Source organism: Culex pipiens, chromosome 2 (assembly GCF_016801865.2).
Source record: "Culex pipiens pallens isolate TS chromosome 2, TS_CPP_V2, whole genome shotgun sequence".
Taxonomy (NCBI): domain Eukaryota; kingdom Metazoa; phylum Arthropoda; class Insecta; order Diptera; family Culicidae; genus Culex; species Culex pipiens.
Genome location: NC_068938.1, coordinates 155,524,354 through 155,541,166, shown reverse-complemented (window position 1 = coordinate 155,541,166; position 16,813 = coordinate 155,524,354). Strand labels below are relative to the sequence as shown.

At 39.8% G+C, this 16,813-nt stretch overlaps 2 protein-coding genes across 7 annotated transcripts in view; both read left to right on the top strand.

The window, feature by feature from the left end:
- Positions 1-5,297, top strand: part of LOC120426478 (uncharacterized) — a 38,428-nt gene extending 33,131 nt beyond the window's left edge. For all 6 annotated transcript variants that reach the window (XM_039591242.1, XM_052707669.1, XM_052707668.1 and 3 more), the window contains 7 exons: positions 3,108-3,185; positions 3,241-3,336; positions 3,395-3,433; positions 3,496-3,534; positions 3,598-3,852; positions 3,909-4,042; positions 4,098-5,297. In XM_039591242.1, coding sequence (XP_039447176.1) covers positions 3,108-3,185; positions 3,241-3,336; positions 3,395-3,433; positions 3,496-3,534; positions 3,598-3,852; positions 3,909-4,042; positions 4,098-5,144 — 1,688 coding nt within the window. In that variant the 3' untranslated portion in view covers positions 5,145-5,297. The remainder of the gene's footprint in view (positions 1-3,107; positions 3,186-3,240; positions 3,337-3,394; positions 3,434-3,495; positions 3,535-3,597; positions 3,853-3,908; positions 4,043-4,097) is intronic.
- A 7,779-nt stretch (positions 5,298-13,076) lies between these two features.
- Positions 13,077-16,752, top strand: LOC120426491 (uncharacterized). Its single transcript, XM_039591260.2, has 3 exons — positions 13,077-13,276; positions 13,353-13,556; positions 14,881-16,752. Exons 1-3 carry the CDS (start codon positions 13,188-13,190, stop codon positions 16,643-16,645), a joined length of 2,058 nt encoding a protein of 685 aa, XP_039447194.1. The 5' UTR covers positions 13,077-13,187; the 3' UTR covers positions 16,646-16,752.
- The last annotated feature ends 61 nt before the right edge of the window (positions 16,753-16,813 follow it).

Below are 16,813 nucleotides of genomic sequence, written 5' to 3'. Positions count from 1 at the left end.
TAGAGAATTTTCTCAGCTTTTCAAAAATATTTTTTCCAAAAGTGTGCAAACATGTGCACTAATTTAAAAAAATGAAAAACTGCGACTATTTTCAAAAAAGTCACCTAAATATGGATTTATCTTGAAAACGGTGCACTTTATCAAAATTTTACTAAAGTACTTTTCGATTGCAAATTTGATTTTACATCGAAAAATGAAGTTGAAAAATTTTTGCGACCAATTTTCGATTTTTTGAAAAAATCAGTATTGATTAAAAAATTTATAACTCGTTCAAAGATTTTTTGCACAACCTGAAAATTTCTGAAAAGTTGGCATTTTATGTCCTCTAAAACATATCAAAAAATAAAAAAAATAAAAAATAGTGTTTTTTTGCAAATCAAGTTTTAGTGATAAAAAGTTAAATAAAAAAATCACCAAATTTTTTTTACCGTTTAAAAAAAATCACCAAATTTACTTTGCCGAAGACACCAAATCGATCAAAAAATTCCTTCAAAAGATACAGATTTTTGAATTTTCACATATCATTTTTGTATGGACAGCTGCCAAATTTGTTTGGAAAATTATATGGACAAACTAATGATGCAAAATGGCTTCTTTGGGCATACCGAAGCCACCAAAAAAGTTTCAGTCGGATTAAAAAATACAAAAAAAATCGAATGACCGAAATCCTAGAGAACTGCTCTATGACAAACAAACTCGCACTTTTTGACAGTATGCCTAAATTTGTTTACAGAAACGTATATACATTTTGAGTTGTTTGCGAGTTTACCACAAATAAGTTTGGCAAACTGTTAAACACGAAAAATTTTGAGTTTGTTTGTTTGTCATAGTCTAATAACTCTTTAAGGCTAATTCAATGCTGTTCAAACAATATATGTTTTGAAGTAAAACAAGACATTCGTTTTTCTCTTACGGTGAAATCAGCAATTAAAAACAAATGATATTAGATTTTAATATTTTGATTAAAAATTCTACTATCATTTCATATTTTCAAAAAAATATGGTGATCAAACAAACTCTAAGGAATTTTAAAGCAACCGATTTCAACGTAAAATCATAAATGATTTTAGATTACAATAATTTGATACCAAATTATATTAAAGACATAAAAATGTGGTAAAACAAACTCTATAGAAATTGAGCAATCGGTTTCAACGTAAAATCTTTTAGTTTGATGTTTCATTGGGACATTTTTAAACTATTAAAAAATATGTTTCCTAAATTTTGAATTCAATTTATTTCTAATAAATATTTTCACAAGTTTGTTGGCATTATGCATATCTGATGCAACATTAATTTATTTTGTATATAAAAAAAATGTTTTAAAAATCCTTATAAAAAACAAATCTTGATATTTTAATTTCAAAAACAACTTAAGTTGTTAGAAAAATTCGAATAATTTAAAATTTTACGAATTTACAAATTTCAAGCATATGATTTATGAAAATCGAGTCCGAGGAGAGTTCGTTATTTGTTAAACTTATCATCTGTGATTATAATTGTTATCATGGATTAATGATCAATTTGGGTTTTCTTTAGATCTCACGAAAACGAGAACACAATCATACTTATTTTTTGGAATTATCATAATTATCAATCTATAGCCAGGTTTATCGGATACTTTCTTGTTTATTTGAAAAATTGTATTTTTAGTGTGGAATATGTTTTTACTCTTCATAGAAATTGCAGGGTGACCACTCAAATCCCATTTTCAAATTCCCGACTTTTTCAGAAAGCTCAAATAATAGCATTTCTAATCTAAATAATTATTTAAATAAAACTCTCTATAAAAAAGTCAATATCAACCACCCAAAAAAAAAACCTAAATCAATTTTAAAAAATCTAACTTTTGGCAATTTTTATTAACACAAAAACTAAACAACATATAAAAAAAACTTCAAAAATGGAAATTCATTTTTTATGAATCAGAATAGAAACACAAAAAAATAGTCCTCGAACAAAAAAATCGAAAGTACAACAATACTCATAACCTTCATGTAATTTCTAAAATTGGCAAACGTATAGTTTTTGATACTCCGTTTTAATTGGAAATGGCAAAAAGTTAAAGATAACTTAATTTAAAATTTCATTCCTATTTTCCCACTTATTTTAAGCAAAATGTCTGAAGAGACAAATTTTTTAAACAATTTGCAATAACTCAGACTTTTTTGCAATTCCAATATTTTCTTCATGTTTTCAAAACGTAAACCTTTTTTTCAATTTTGGATGTTATTCGATATTTAAGTTTTTCTGAAAACTGAAAATCAAGCTTTATCTATAAAAGGTAATTTACCCACACTCACCCATACAACACCCACAAAGTTCAAGGGCAACATTTGGAAAAAAGTATATTTGAAATTACTAATGAATTTAGTAAAACAATTAAAAATATTTACAAAAAAAACATTGCCAAACTCAAGTTGGAATCTGTTTTCAAATATTCAGTCTATGTGACAAAATGAAATAGAATCATAACTGTAAGCTGAACAATTAGGCTCTATTTTTATTTTAGTTTTTCTTGTTGATAAACAAAAATTAAAAGAGATCATTTGATTCATTAAAAAAAAAATCTGTGTCAACTGCATCTAATATTTATTAAGATTTTGAATGTCTTAAACAACTTTTCCATACTCAAATATATTGAAAAAGTGAAAATAACCTTAAATTTAAAGAAATTTACTAAAGCAGAATTGAGTGAGTTTAATTTGAAAATTGTACAAAATATTAAAAATTATTAAAGTGTCAAAATTAATTTTCAATCAAGTATGCTTAGAATTCCCGACTTTTCCCGACATTTTGACAAAAAAAACATAAATTCCCGACTTTTTCCCGATTTTTTGCGGATGTTGACGAATTCCCAACTTTTTCCCGACTTTCCCAATTTCCCGACTTGAGTGGCCACCCTGAAATTGAGTTTATTTTCATGATTTTTTATTATTTATAGAATGAATAATTGATTTCCTAAAATTATAAACAGGAAAACATGTTTTATTTGAAAATAAAGTAGAAAAATCGTATAAATCCTGTTTATTAAAATAAGCTTTCCCGAAACAACGTAACTAAAGTGAATCAAACTCTTTACAACTATGAAACTACCTTTTTCGCAGGTATTCCCAATGACAAAGATGAAGACGATGACAACGATGGTATTCCCGATACCGAGGACAAGGACGACGATAATGACGGTATGGTTTGAAAACCTTATAATTTTCCGTATACTGAATCGACAAATCTCTTCAGGTATCCCCGATGCTGAAGACATTGACGATGACAATGACGGCATTCCCGATGTGCTGGACGTAGGTTCGCGCAACGCCAACGATCTGGATGGAGACGGTGAGTTACTGGTCATTATTATTGGGTTGAGCTAATTTGATTTTATTTCGTTCTGCAGGTATTCCCAATGACCAGGACACCGACGATGACAATGATGGTGAGTTCAAACGATCTACATGTTGTTTATTCTAAATTTCTCAAATCAATTTTCACTTGCAGGCATCCCTGACGCGGAAGACAACGACGATGACAATGATGGTAAGTTACGCGCTGAGTAAATTCTCGAGACTCAATGTCCTAAAGCGAACTTCTTCCCACCAGGCATTCCCGACGCGGAAGACGTTGACGACGACAATGACGGTATCGCCGATACGGTGGAAAACATGGCGCTGGACTTTGCAGCACCGAAAATCTGCCACGATCCGGCCGTGGACAACTCGGAAGAGATGGCCGACAGCGACGATGATGACGACGATGTCAAGTGTTACGAGTTTGGCGGAGAAGCGATTGAGCTGCGGGCTTCGATTGACGAACGAAGCGAACGGGATGATGTGGAAGAGTGCATCTATCCGCTTGGTATTTTAGGTCGTTTTTGGTAGAAGAATTTGGGGATAACCGAATCTTTGTTGCAGATGGCTTCAAGTGCCACATTGACAAGGCTTGGATCAAGGCGCAAGATCACGGATGCAAGCCGGTTATTGAGTGTTCGCTGCGCGATCCGTACAGTGACAACTCTAGCTTGATGGCTGGAACCGCTTGTGATGGAGTATGTAGGATGTCTTGATACTTGTTATGCTATACTAATCTTACTGTTTTTACAGGATGAAGACAACGACGGCGATGACGATCGTGGTGACTCCACCTTCTACTTCTATCTGTCGATCCGGTCTCTGCTGGACTTTTTCCTGCTGGCCGCTCTGACCCTGTTCAACACCATCATCATCATCGCGACACGTGACGCTTCGACCGGTGTGGCCAACTTTGGCCGCCAGCTGGTCTGGGGAGCGATCGGATGGATCATCTTCTTCAACGATGACTACGAGCAGCCCTACCTGCTGTTCTGCTTGCTGTACACAACGGCCGCAGTCATTCTGCTCAGTCCGCTCCAGATGGATCTGTCCCCACCGGAGGAGTGGTGGAAGTTCAAGACCACGCCGCAAAAGTTCTTCTCCAATCCGGCTTTCTTGAAGTACGCCAAGCAGTGTTGGCTTCCCTTCCTGGTCACCATCGGTCTTGGATCCCTTTGGAGCATCATCGACTCCATCGACAAGTCGCACATGATCGACATCCCCAAGGAGGACATCCCAGCTCACGATACCCCAACCATGATCCGTACCATTTGGAAGACGCTTCTCCTCGCCGGCGACCTTCTAGCCGTCCCCGTCCTAATCTTCGCCGAGCGCATCATTCAGGTCTTCGGAATGTGCAAGATCCTCATCGCGGCCTTCCTCTCGCTCGTCCTGCGTTACATTCTGCTCGCGATCTTCGACTGGCAGTGCTGGGATATCATCGAGGACTTCCTGCTCCCAACCACCCTCGGCCTAACCTGGATCACCCTGGTGCTGCACTTCCGTGACATCCTTCCGCGCAAGGTCACCGCCATCGGCCAAGCCCTGCCCGTTATCGCTCACTTTGGCGTGGGTCGCTTCTTCGGAGCCCTGATCGGTATCGAGAACGACTACGATCACCTGGAGAACCACTACGAGATCATCGCCGGACTGCTGTTTGCCGTGACCATCGTCAGCATCGTAATCTACCGCTACCGAGAGCTGGTGCTGCCCTACGTCGACAAGTACATCCCGGCGGCGCTGAAGCCCTGCGACAAACCGGAAGCGCAGAAGAACGGAAAGAGCGAAACCGACGTTTAAGAAGTGGACGGAAGATTGCAAAAGGGTTGGAATCCGAAAAGTAAATGCAAAATGGTTGTGTTTGAGGTTTCTTTTTTGTTTTATTTGAGACATTTCGTTCTAGTTAATTGTAAGAAAAACTTTAATAAAGACTTGTTGATTGGCGTTTAAGAACGATGTGTTTAATTTCAGAATTCACTTTACCGAAAACTTAGGATAATGAGAGGTGGGGGCCAGCTTAGTAAAATGATCACAAAACTTAAAGAAAACTTGCAAACTATTAAAGCTAAATTATATAAATCAAATAAGCCACATTAAATAGGTAAAATTCTACACATAGTTCGACATTACCAATGCAACATTAATTTGCAAAAAGTGTGAACTTAAACTTGTTTAATAATCCAATAACTGTACATAACTGATAATGTGACCACGTCCAGAAAGTTGGGAATCCAAAAGATAACAAAATCACATGCCCAGAACGACAGACTTAAGTAGATAGTTAAAGTAATTGAACTTATTTTTCTGCTAAGGAATTTTCTATGTTAATGTCAGAAAAAATTCTTTTATCGTTTCGCATCGGCACCAATGTTCAATTATTTTTTTAATGTGGCATTTTTTGTAATGTTTTGGTACACTAATTTAAAATACATAATTCGGGGTTTTTGTGTGTTCTGATTTAGCTGAAACAATCCAAATTTAAGCAGGTTTGAGATTGTTAAGGTATTATTAGATTTTCATGAATGAATATCATATTTCCCAAACCAAGTATTAACCAGTTGCTTGGATTCAAAACATGTTTTATAATCAAAATTGAACTACTAATTACTGTTGCAAGCTTCAGGACAAACATTTCCATAAGTGTGAAGTGATCGAAGAATCGGCAATGTTAAAGTAATTTTATAAACGTCCATATAAATGTTCCAATTAGGGGAGAGTAGGGAGACTTAATTGTACTTTTTTTGTATCGCACATAACACTCTTAATTTCTAACAAAATTATGAACATTTTGCATGAATTTAAAGATTAAACATTCAACTACGTTTGGCTGATCTTCGATTCATTTGATTAGTATTTTAAAAAAATATTTTAAACCGGTATTTTCAAAATGTTAAGGGTAACTTGATTCTACATTTTGAAAAATCTCAAGCAAAATGTTTCTTATTCGTCCAAATTATTAATTTTCTATCAGTTTACAGCAATTTCCCATAAAGCCTGAACTTTTTGGTCAAAATATAACAAGTTTAGTATGTAAAATATTTAAACACTAAAAAATTTCTTTTTTGGACCAAAATTGAGCATGTTTACAAAAGCTGGTAATTTGTGTATACAAAATATTTGAAAAATGGTTCAAACTGCAGTCAGTCATCCACAACTTTACCATGACGATATATTTTACGTAAAATGCAACCCTCTGGCACCACTGTAAATGGCTAGAACGTTTGACAGTCACCAAAACCTCGAAGAGCCCACGTAGTAGTATTAGTGAAGAGCCCACGTTGTTTATCGTGGGCTCTTCACTAATACTACTGCGTGGGCTCTGTGAGTGTAGCAGTATTGGTGTTGTCTGTTTGTTTACACCAAATTTTCAAGAAACATCACTTTTTGTGTGAGAAGGTGAGAACTGTTGCTTCCGATTGACCGGGAAGATTTGCCGGGTAGTACTGGACCGGGGACTGGCCAAGTCCCGCTGTTGATCCTTCCGAACAACTCGCTGCAATCTCCGGCAGGGAGTAACCGACCAAGTGCAGAAACATCCGTGATTCCGGTGATTGTGGCGGAGCTGGTCTTTCCGAGCATCCTTCGATAACCTTCTATGAGAACTGGCCCACTCCCGCTGTCGACTCGCACAGGGAATCGAAGGAATTGTGTAGAATCCGACCTTTTGCGGACTCACAAGAAGTTCATTGCGAAGTGGTCCGAACAGATCTGAATTTTGAACTTGCAAAACGTCTTCATCGCCACTTCACGGGGCATTTATCCATAGTATCTGGCGGATAGGGTCCTTCAGGAACATGTGTTTGGAAATTCGTCCTGTGTCATTATTTTTTCATGGAAATCATTTCTACATTATGAAATTATGCCTTTTTTTACCACGCGTTTTGTTTATTTTCAAATTTTGACAGCAAATGCATTCTTCATCTTCTTTGTTGTCTTCATGTTCGCGTCGAACATTTAGGTTTCATGAACATGGCCGTCGTGACAGAGGGCTGGTAAAATGCGTGAGGGTTTTGCAGTTGATAAGTTTATCAAACAATTCATGTATAAAACATATTTGTTGAATACATTTTTAGTGTTTTCTATACATACAAAAACAAAGAAAAAAGATCTCTTGACGGGTTTTTGCAGCACTTTTTAGAAAAATGTGTGTAACTCAAAACGAACATTTCTGAAATTTTGTCTTTGTTTTCACACAACTTTCTAGAACAAAACTAATTTGTTTACCCACGTGCTGTCGAGATACAGGTTAGGGATAAAGCGCCTCGGGGAGTCTCCTCACACTCCCCAACTTGGTTTATTTTTAAGTTCAAAAGTGTGGAGTGGATGTTTTTGTTTATTTATCTTTTTTTATGTTTATTAAAGTATTAAAAATAATAACTTATTTTTGTTAAAACACAAAAAAAATGTGACAGTGTTTACTTTGCTTTGTTTTAAACTTTATCATAATTTTATACTCTTGAAAAATATGACTTTTGATGCTTGCAACAGTAATTTGTAGTCCATTTAAACGAAGTTGACTTTATAGCTGTCGGCCACCATTGCTAGTACCAACCACTAGTGTCTTCCTTTTATCTACGAGGACTCCGCCACCCTGGGCTCCTAAGTGTATGAAAGTATGGCACGGAACGACGCCACAGAATACCCATATTTACACAAAGAATTTTAGAGCGCCCGCCGTGGGATTCGAACCGGCGACCTCTGGATTGTGAGTCCAGTGCGCGGTCCGATTGATCCACACGGGCGGGACAACAAAGTCCATTGTAGTCCATTTAAGAGTTTAAAAAACCTGTTTTATCCATGCTAAAACACAGCAGACAAGTACACAAAAATTATGTACCTAATGATCTATTTATTCTTATTAAAATAATTTTTCAATATGATTTTATGATTTTCATTTCTGCCACATATTAAAAAACTTAGTTAAAACAAAATTTTCAAAAAAAATCAGCGTTTTGCAGCCTTCTACAATGTTGTTTTTTGAATTATTTGGCACGTTTTGATAAATAAATGACACATATTTGACAAGTTTAATGAACAGTTATTAAAATGTTTCCAATAAATGAAGGAGAAATTTATAGCAAAAACGTTACTTAATCCACCCTTAGGTGGTGTGTGGGGCACACGCATGAGAGCGTGCCAGTCTATGTAGAGAGTGCCTATTGCACTCTCGCAGTGACAACAGGGAACTGCTCGATGACAGCGTGCGGCTGTCAGTCGGGCAGTCGCATCTCAGCAAGCGGACAAGCAAGAAGCACGTCGCGGTCCGTGATCACTCCCACGTGGTGGGTGATTTCCTGGAGGCAGTTTGCGGCTACACATTTTGGCGACCGTGGCAGATATTTTGCTTACTTTATTATAGCAAATCCTGCAGTTTTTACTTTGAAATCATCCAGGAAATCACCCACACTGCGGGTTTGTTCCAGGATTTTTGTTTGTTTGGGAAAGTGCCGTACGGATTGCGGTTGGTGTTGTGCGTTGGTGATGAGAAAGTATTAGTCGTTGAGAAATGGAACAGTGTTTGTAAAGAACACCTTTGGAGAAGATTTGACGCATGGAATAGTTTGTGGTATGTATGTGTGCGAGGTCAGGAGACCGAATTTCGGAAAGGAGGAGTGAAGATTGATGGACCGCTCAAGGTGTGTGTGTGAGTTTGAGACCGCACCACCAGAGCGAGTTTTTGAGAACAGCTCGAAAGAGGAAGAGTGAAGTCTGATGGACCACTCAAGGTGTGTGTGTGAGTTTGAGACCGCACCACCAGAGCGAGTTTTTGAGAACAGCTCGGAAGAGAAAGAGTGAAGTCTGATGGACCACTCAAGGTGTGTGTGTGAGTTTGAGACCGCACCACCAGAGCGAGTTTTGGAGAACAGCTCGGAAGAGAAAGAGTGAAGTCTGATGGACCACTCAAGGTGTGTGTGTGAGTTTGAGACCGCATCACCAGAGCGAGTTTTTGGAACCGCTCGGAAGAGGAAGAGTGAAGTCTGATGGACCACTCAAGGTGTGTGTGTGAGTTTGAGACCGCACCGCCAGAGCGAGGTTTTGAGGACCGCTCGTACGAGAAAGGGTGAAGTCTGATGGACCACTCAAGGTGTGTGTGTGTGAGCTTTAGACCGCGCCACCAAAGCGTGTTTTGAGACCGCTCGAATGAGAAAGTGTGTAGTTTGAGGAACTACTCAAAGGTGTGGGAGAGTTTGAGACCGCACCACCACAGCGTGTTTCCGAGGACCGTTAGGCAAAGTCATAATTTCTAAAAAAAAAATCGATCGTTTTAAGTAAGGGAAAAAGAGAGAGCGCTTACTACTCAAAAATAAACAAGAAGAGTGCGGTAGATCAGACCACTCTGTAGAGTTAAAAGAAGGGTGTATTTTAGAAGCCCACTCTTAAAGGGAGAAGGAAGAGTGCATTCGTACGGACCGATCGGAAAAGGGAATAAAAATAGTCGCTGATCGTTGGATGAGGATTGTGAGTATGTTCAAACATGTGCTTGGAACAACTGAGTGGCTTAAATCGCTCAGAGTACGCCAGGAACGTAACAAATGACTTAGTTGTTTTCTTAGACTTGTGTTTTCATTAAGCTGTACATTTTGGTTATGTAGAATCTGGTTTTCGCAGAAAATGAAGCATGCCAACCCAGTCACGTTCTAGCAACATTCTAGCAGAGTTCTCACAGAGCTGGATATTCTTACAGCATTCTAGCAAAACCAGCTCTGCTAAGATATTTCGGGACTGTGAAATACCTTAATGTGGGTTTAAATAGTTTAAGGTTTGAGAAAGATCAATCGAAGGTTATCGTGACTAGTTTAGGTTTATCGTTTACAATAACTAATGTAGCTGGGTGTTAGAGACAGGGGAGGTTGAGAGAATTAGACAGAGAGAAGGTTAGATAAGGACCGAGTTAGCGAATGAAAGAGTTTAGGAGATAGGTATAGAAAGATAGATAGGGATATATAAAGGGAATTATATAGAGAGAAGGTTAGATAAGGAGAGAGCTAGCTTATGAAAGAGTTTGGTAGATAGATAAAGAGGGAAAGATAAATATAGATATTTAGAAGGATAGAGGGATAGATAGATTAAAATAGAGAGGTAAACCGCTCGTCAAAGGGAATGGAAAGAAGCCGGGCTATTTGAAGAAAAAAGAGAAGTGTGGAATTGGGTGAACCACACGGTAAAGATAAAAAGAGAAGTCTGATGGATCATTGGGAAAGAAAAAGACAAAAGTGTCAGGCATCCCACTCAAAAGAAGAGAGGGAACAGATTAGCTATGCGAAACAAGATCTTTTGTTAAAGAGAAAGTTTAAATCATTTAATCACTCAGGAAACGGAACAGATGAATTATAAAATTTTTGCGCGATTTTAGAAGGAATCTTAAACGACGGGATACAAACAGCCATAAAGAGAATTGGAAAAGCTTAGAATGATGACCTTTTATGAAAAGTGAAAAGGGGAAAATGATAAAAGTATTATAGTTTTAGCGAAATTTTAAGTCTTCGGAAAACTTAGCGAAGGGAATTTATTCTAACAAGCGTTGATCAAAAATGTATTTAGGCAGACGAGTGATAAGAGAAAATGCGGTGCGTGATGGTAGAAATATTGTCAGCCTGTATGGATCAGACCGCGCACTGGACTAATAATCCAGTGGCAGTCAGATTCCGCGGCGAACACAAAAAACCTCTAAGTGTTAAATTGGTATTCGCCATACCGGAACACAACAAAGGAACCTTTTTATCCGAAACATTTGTATAGATACTTGTCGATGTTAGTTTCAAATGTAATATGTGCAATTCAACATTACATCAAATTATTTTATTTTAGAGAGGAAGGGAGATGTGTGGGGCACACGCATGAGAGCGTGCCAGTCTATGTAGAGAGTGCCTATTGCACTCTCGCAGTGACAACAGGGAACTGCTCGATGACAGCGTGCGGCTGTCAGTCGGGCACAGGGTTACCAGGTCTGAAGAGTAAAAAATCTGGCAAAAAATCTGGGAAAAATCTGGCAAGCCACTTTTCTCAAAGTAATAAGTAATTTTTTGTTCAAAAACTGTGTATTTTTACTTTTTATACATTATAGCTTCACAAAATAAACAAAATACGTCAATAAAACAATGTGAGGAAGAAACAGAAAATTATTTTTTTCTAATTGGAGCTCAAAAAATCTGGCAATGCCAGATTTATCTGGCAACCTGGCACCCCTGGTCGGGCAGTCGCATCTCAGCAAGCGGACAAGCAAGAAGCACGTCGCGGTCCGTGATCACTCCCACGTGGTGGGTGATTTCCTGGAGGCAGTTTGCGGCTACACAGGTGGTTGGTGCCTTCCTCACATTTAAAGGGTAATGCTATACAAAATAGATACAAAAGGGCGGACCTTTCAGTGTTCTATCAACTTGATTCATTATTCTTACCATCAGATTGGGTATTCAGATCTTCATAATTCAGGGCACTTATAACTTTTGATAGGGTCAGATAATCAATCTTTTGAACTCGTTGGAAAGGTCTTTTGAATACCTTTCTAAAAATGTTTAACACGACGGGGTTTCTTACAAAAAACACCCTTTTTACAATATTCCGGACTTTTGCTAAAATCATTTTGCATAGCTTTTGAAGTACTTAGCTTTCTAACTTTCAGTAGCGACTTATGGGACCCCAAGACGGATTGAATGAGACCAAAACGGTCCAAATCGGTTCAGCCAGTGCCGAGATAATCCAGTGCAAATTTTTTTGATCAACATCCCACCACACACACAGACATTTGCTCAGAATTTGCTTCTGAGTAGATATGTATGCATGAAGGTGGGTCTAGGAGGTCAAAATAAAGAATTTCGTTTTTCGAGTGATTTTATAGCCTTTCCTCAGTAAGGTGAGGAAGGCAAAAACTTGGAAACTAGATTTCTCAGCAATTTCACGATGAAACATTTCTTTTTTGAAGCATCGGTATGTTGATAAAATTTCCAATAAGACACTTTTTACTCCTGAAAAGTTTGTTCTAGAAAACACGCCGTTATTCTAAAATGTTAATTTATTTTAGAAATATAAAACTTCAAGCTCCCAGTCTCATTTGATAAAACAAAATGTTAAAGATGAAACTGAATGCAACGGTTCACCTAAAGCACAAGCTTCACGGTACTCTCTTTCCAACAACAAGAATACCGTTGCACACCCAAAGCTCAAGCTTTCCAACATACACACACACACGTGGTATGAATTCGAAATACTGGTATGAATCGCTACTGGTACGCACCGGAGAGAGCGAAACCATACAACTCAACAAGAGAGGTGCCTGTCCGTGCTGATGTGACGCTTGGAAAAGCTCGAGTAAAGCGCCATCTGATGGAAGCTTTCTTGAACTAGTGTAATACAAGCGATGAAATGCTGCTGTTAGGCGATTCAAGCGCTGATTAGTTAATTAACAGCCATTGATGCGTTTGATTTGGGATATGTTGCATTGATTAGTTGATTCTATTGTTAATTAATGATTGTGAATGATATGTCTAAGTTGTTCAAATTTTGCATATGTAACGCTTGCCCTTCTAGTTCAATCATTGGCCGACAGGTGTCAGCCAGGACATAAACTCAAGCTTCTTCTCATATAATCTGTTCCAGAGACACAAACCTTCTTATAGGAATTCAAAATGGCGCCCCAAAGGGAAGCTTTTAAGTTGTGTCATCTGTTGGCGGGAATCCGGATTAAATCGGCTTTTCTTATAAATTAAGCACTATCTCTGGCCGGTTCCGGAACCATGCAGCTGTCATTTTCTAGAGGTAGATTTGTGGGCAGGCGTCACTTCAAGGGTTCCGTGAAAATTTCAGTGAAAATAGTTTGATTTGGTGCAAATCCATCCCGAAATCGCCATGGGCAAGATCGTTTGCGCCATCGAAAAGTGCAGCAGAACGCGCCAAAGTCAAAGTGGTTCGCCCTCGCAGCGAATCTCGCTGTTCAGGTAAGCTCTCCTGAACCATAACAAAACCGACCTCCTCTAATGAAGTACCATCTCTCTTTCTCTTTCGGACGTAAAGCTTTCCCAAAGACGATGAGGTGCTGGACAAATGGCTGGAGTTTATCAACCAGCATAATGTGAACAAACTGGACAAGGAGACGCTGGACCGGAAACGGCTGCGGTTGTGCCATTTGCACTTCCAGCGGAGGGACATCTCACACAAGGGAAACAAGGACCGGATTTTGCTGCGCAACTCCGTTCCGGATCGTCCGGCGAAAGTGATGTGAGTAAATTGATTGGCGTTTTCAGCGGGGAATTGATTAATTTCGTTTTTGGTTATTTTTGAACGAAAACCGTCCGTGTACGGTTGTTGCGGTTTGAAACGTAATTCGTAAACGATTCGAATTGAATTCCGTTTCAGAATTCCGATTGAGTTGACTGGGTTTCGGCGTGATTTTCTTCATAAAGAATGTGTTTACTATAAACATCAATCAAAATACCCATTAAATTACCGATTTTTAAATAGAACTCCGTATAAAATTGGTAATTCTATAGTTCTATAAATACTGCCGCTCGAAGCTAGTCCGTCCCATATGTAATTTCGTCAATTTTGAGGTAATTATGCAGTTTGGTTCGAAATCATGTAAACTATCAGTAAAACCAATAAAATTTAGTACTTTGTTCTAGAAAACCGTAGAAAATCCACTTTTTCGTGAAATTCTAACACGTAGCCTTATGGGCGGGACAAATTTGACATACATTTTTCTCGGCTTGCTGTTTTTACATATGGGACGGACTCGATTAGAGCGGCAGTATATAACATTAAAATTTGAAAATAGGCTCAAAACCGCTAAAAACTGTGATAACTCCTCAATAAAGGTTCGAAACATTTTGCTGTCTTCGGCAAAAATGTGTAATTTTATGTTATATAAGGAGCTCTTCAGAACATGGAAGGGCACGGAAATGCTTACATTTTTAGTTATCGCAAAAAAAGATTATATCCAGAGCTAAAAATGTGTATTCTTCAACAAATTTTCATGAAATTTTCTACTCTACAAACTTTATTTACCAAAGATCCCCGAGTAGGCCGCGTTTAATCGGCCCCCCTCCCACTAACATTTACACACAAGATCCTCTGTAATTACTCTTAGCTTTAAGTAAAATGTAATCACAAAAGCCGACTCGGTCCTAACTAGGTCCCAGCACCGCAAAGGGACCTAATAAAAATATTTTTATGGAAAAAAAACTTTACCGAAGACACCAAAGCCCTAAAGCCCCATCCAACAAAGTTTGATTTTGGTTGACACTTTGGAGTGTCGTCAAATTGTACGTCAATAACTTCAAAAGATCTATCCCTACAACAACTCTTTTGAAGACACAATTTTTCTTGGACGTAAAATAAAGAAGTAAACAATTTATTTCAATTAATTTTCCCATTCCGAACACTGTATTTAGATTTTGCTATTTTTTTAATTCTTGAACTTATAAAATTCCGCAAAAATCTGTACGATAGAACAATTCGGCGGAATCAAGCAATTCTTATTTTTTGCGGAATTTTCAAAACATCTTTTTTATGTTGAATTTTCAATTTTTCAATCTTTCCACAGAAAACACAAGCCCAAATCGGCTAAAATTCAACCAGAGCCCACTTCCGGCAAATCATCTCCAGCTCCAACCTCGCCAACTGTAGCAAATACCGCACCAACACCCTCGACGGCAACCACTTCCGCAACGGATGAAGCCAGCAAGCCGGACTCCGCTCCGCTGTACCACTCCATCAACGGGTTCGTGGTCGATCTACGCTTCGCCTCCCAGCTGGAGATGTTCCGCCTGCCCAACGGGAAGCTCATCCAGGTCCGCAAGCAAGCCAAAAAGGCTCCGGCGGCGGCCACAGCGGTCGCAGAGCCGGAAGTTGCTCCTCCCGAAGGCGAAAAGGAGCAGGTCGTAGAAATATCAAAGGACAAAGCGCCGGAAGTGGTTCCGGATGTATCGAAGAAGCAAGCGGAAGTCCCTGTGCTAACGGCGACCCCGCCGACCAAAAAGAGATCCGAACGAGTTGCGAAGAAGGGTGCTGCTCCGCCAAAGATGTTAGTTCCACCACCACCGCCGCCAGAACCGTCGAAACCTGCCGTTCCGGTGCATTACAAAACGTACAAGAACCGTCGGTCGCAGGGTGCGGTACTGAGGATTCCCCAGGTTCCAGAGTTAGTTGTGCCTCCAGCGATACCTATTGCAACGCCTGAGGCTCCAACTCCGGCTCCGGTCCGCCCTCCAAATCCCATGCCTCAAACCCAGGTCCAGAAGCCTCGTCGGCCAGTCGTGGCCCCGTGCCTGACCGCTCTCCAAAGTCTGATCTACAAAAAGCACGACGAAATTACGCCCTTCGACCTGTTTCAGAAGCAGTTCGAGAACCAGCTGATCTCAACCGCGGAGATCGCCCTGCACGTGGTGGCCAAGATCAACAACCTCATCAACTCGAACCCGTTCAAAACGGCCGAAACGGAGCAGGACCTCAAGTACATGTACCACCACGTCGGTTACATCCTAAAGTACGCCATCGATCGAATCACCGGGCTTACGGAAACCTGCGCAAGCGACATCAAGAACATGGGCTTCAACGAAAAGGTCGACCTCGGGCCAGTGTTTGGCGCGGCCGTGCAAGACCCGGAACCAACGCCACCACAGGTCGAGACGACGACCGCGACGGAGACACCAGCGTCCACACCAGCAGAACCAGAACCCAAAGAGGCCGACGATGAAGATTGCGCGATCGTAGAGGAGCAACCGGACATGATCGAGATCGATTCGGATGACGATGACGATGAGCAGGACCAAACCGCCGAACAACCAACCTCCGCCACCGTACACCCAAAGGTGGAACCCTCGCCACGCCCGCACCAGATAAGCTCGGACACGGAAGATCACCACAACGCATCGCGATCAACCTCCAGCAGCAGCAGCGAGTCGGAGGCAAGTGCCGGCGACGGCGAGCATCAGTTTATCATCAGCGAGATCGATGAGCCGCGCGGGGTGATCCGGCAGGACGCGGAAACGACGCTGAAGATCGCTAACGTGATCGAGCAGTACTATGGGGCGGAGTCGGCGGAGGAGGAGGAGCAGGAGGAAGCAGCTGAAGCTGGTAAGCAAGCTGAACCGATGGAAGTTGATGAGCAGGACAGCGCAGTGGAATCGCAGGAGGTGAAGGAATCAACCGGGGAGGCGACGAATACGGATGAGGAGGAAACAACCGAGCTGATCGAGATCATCGACGGGGATGATGAGCCGGAGACGGACAACGATCCGGAGTACAGTGTGTTGGAGTGTGGCGACGGGGATTACTACCTGGTTACGACCGATGGGGACGAGGTTTAACGGGCTAAGAGAGGGCAACTGTACAAATTTTGCTTAATTATTTTAAGATAAATCAGTTATTATTTTAATAATGTTCACAATAAAAGTAACGAATTTGGAAAATAAAACATGACTGTTTTCGATCTATTGAGAAACTGAAAAATCCTCTTAAAATTTGTATAGAAACTA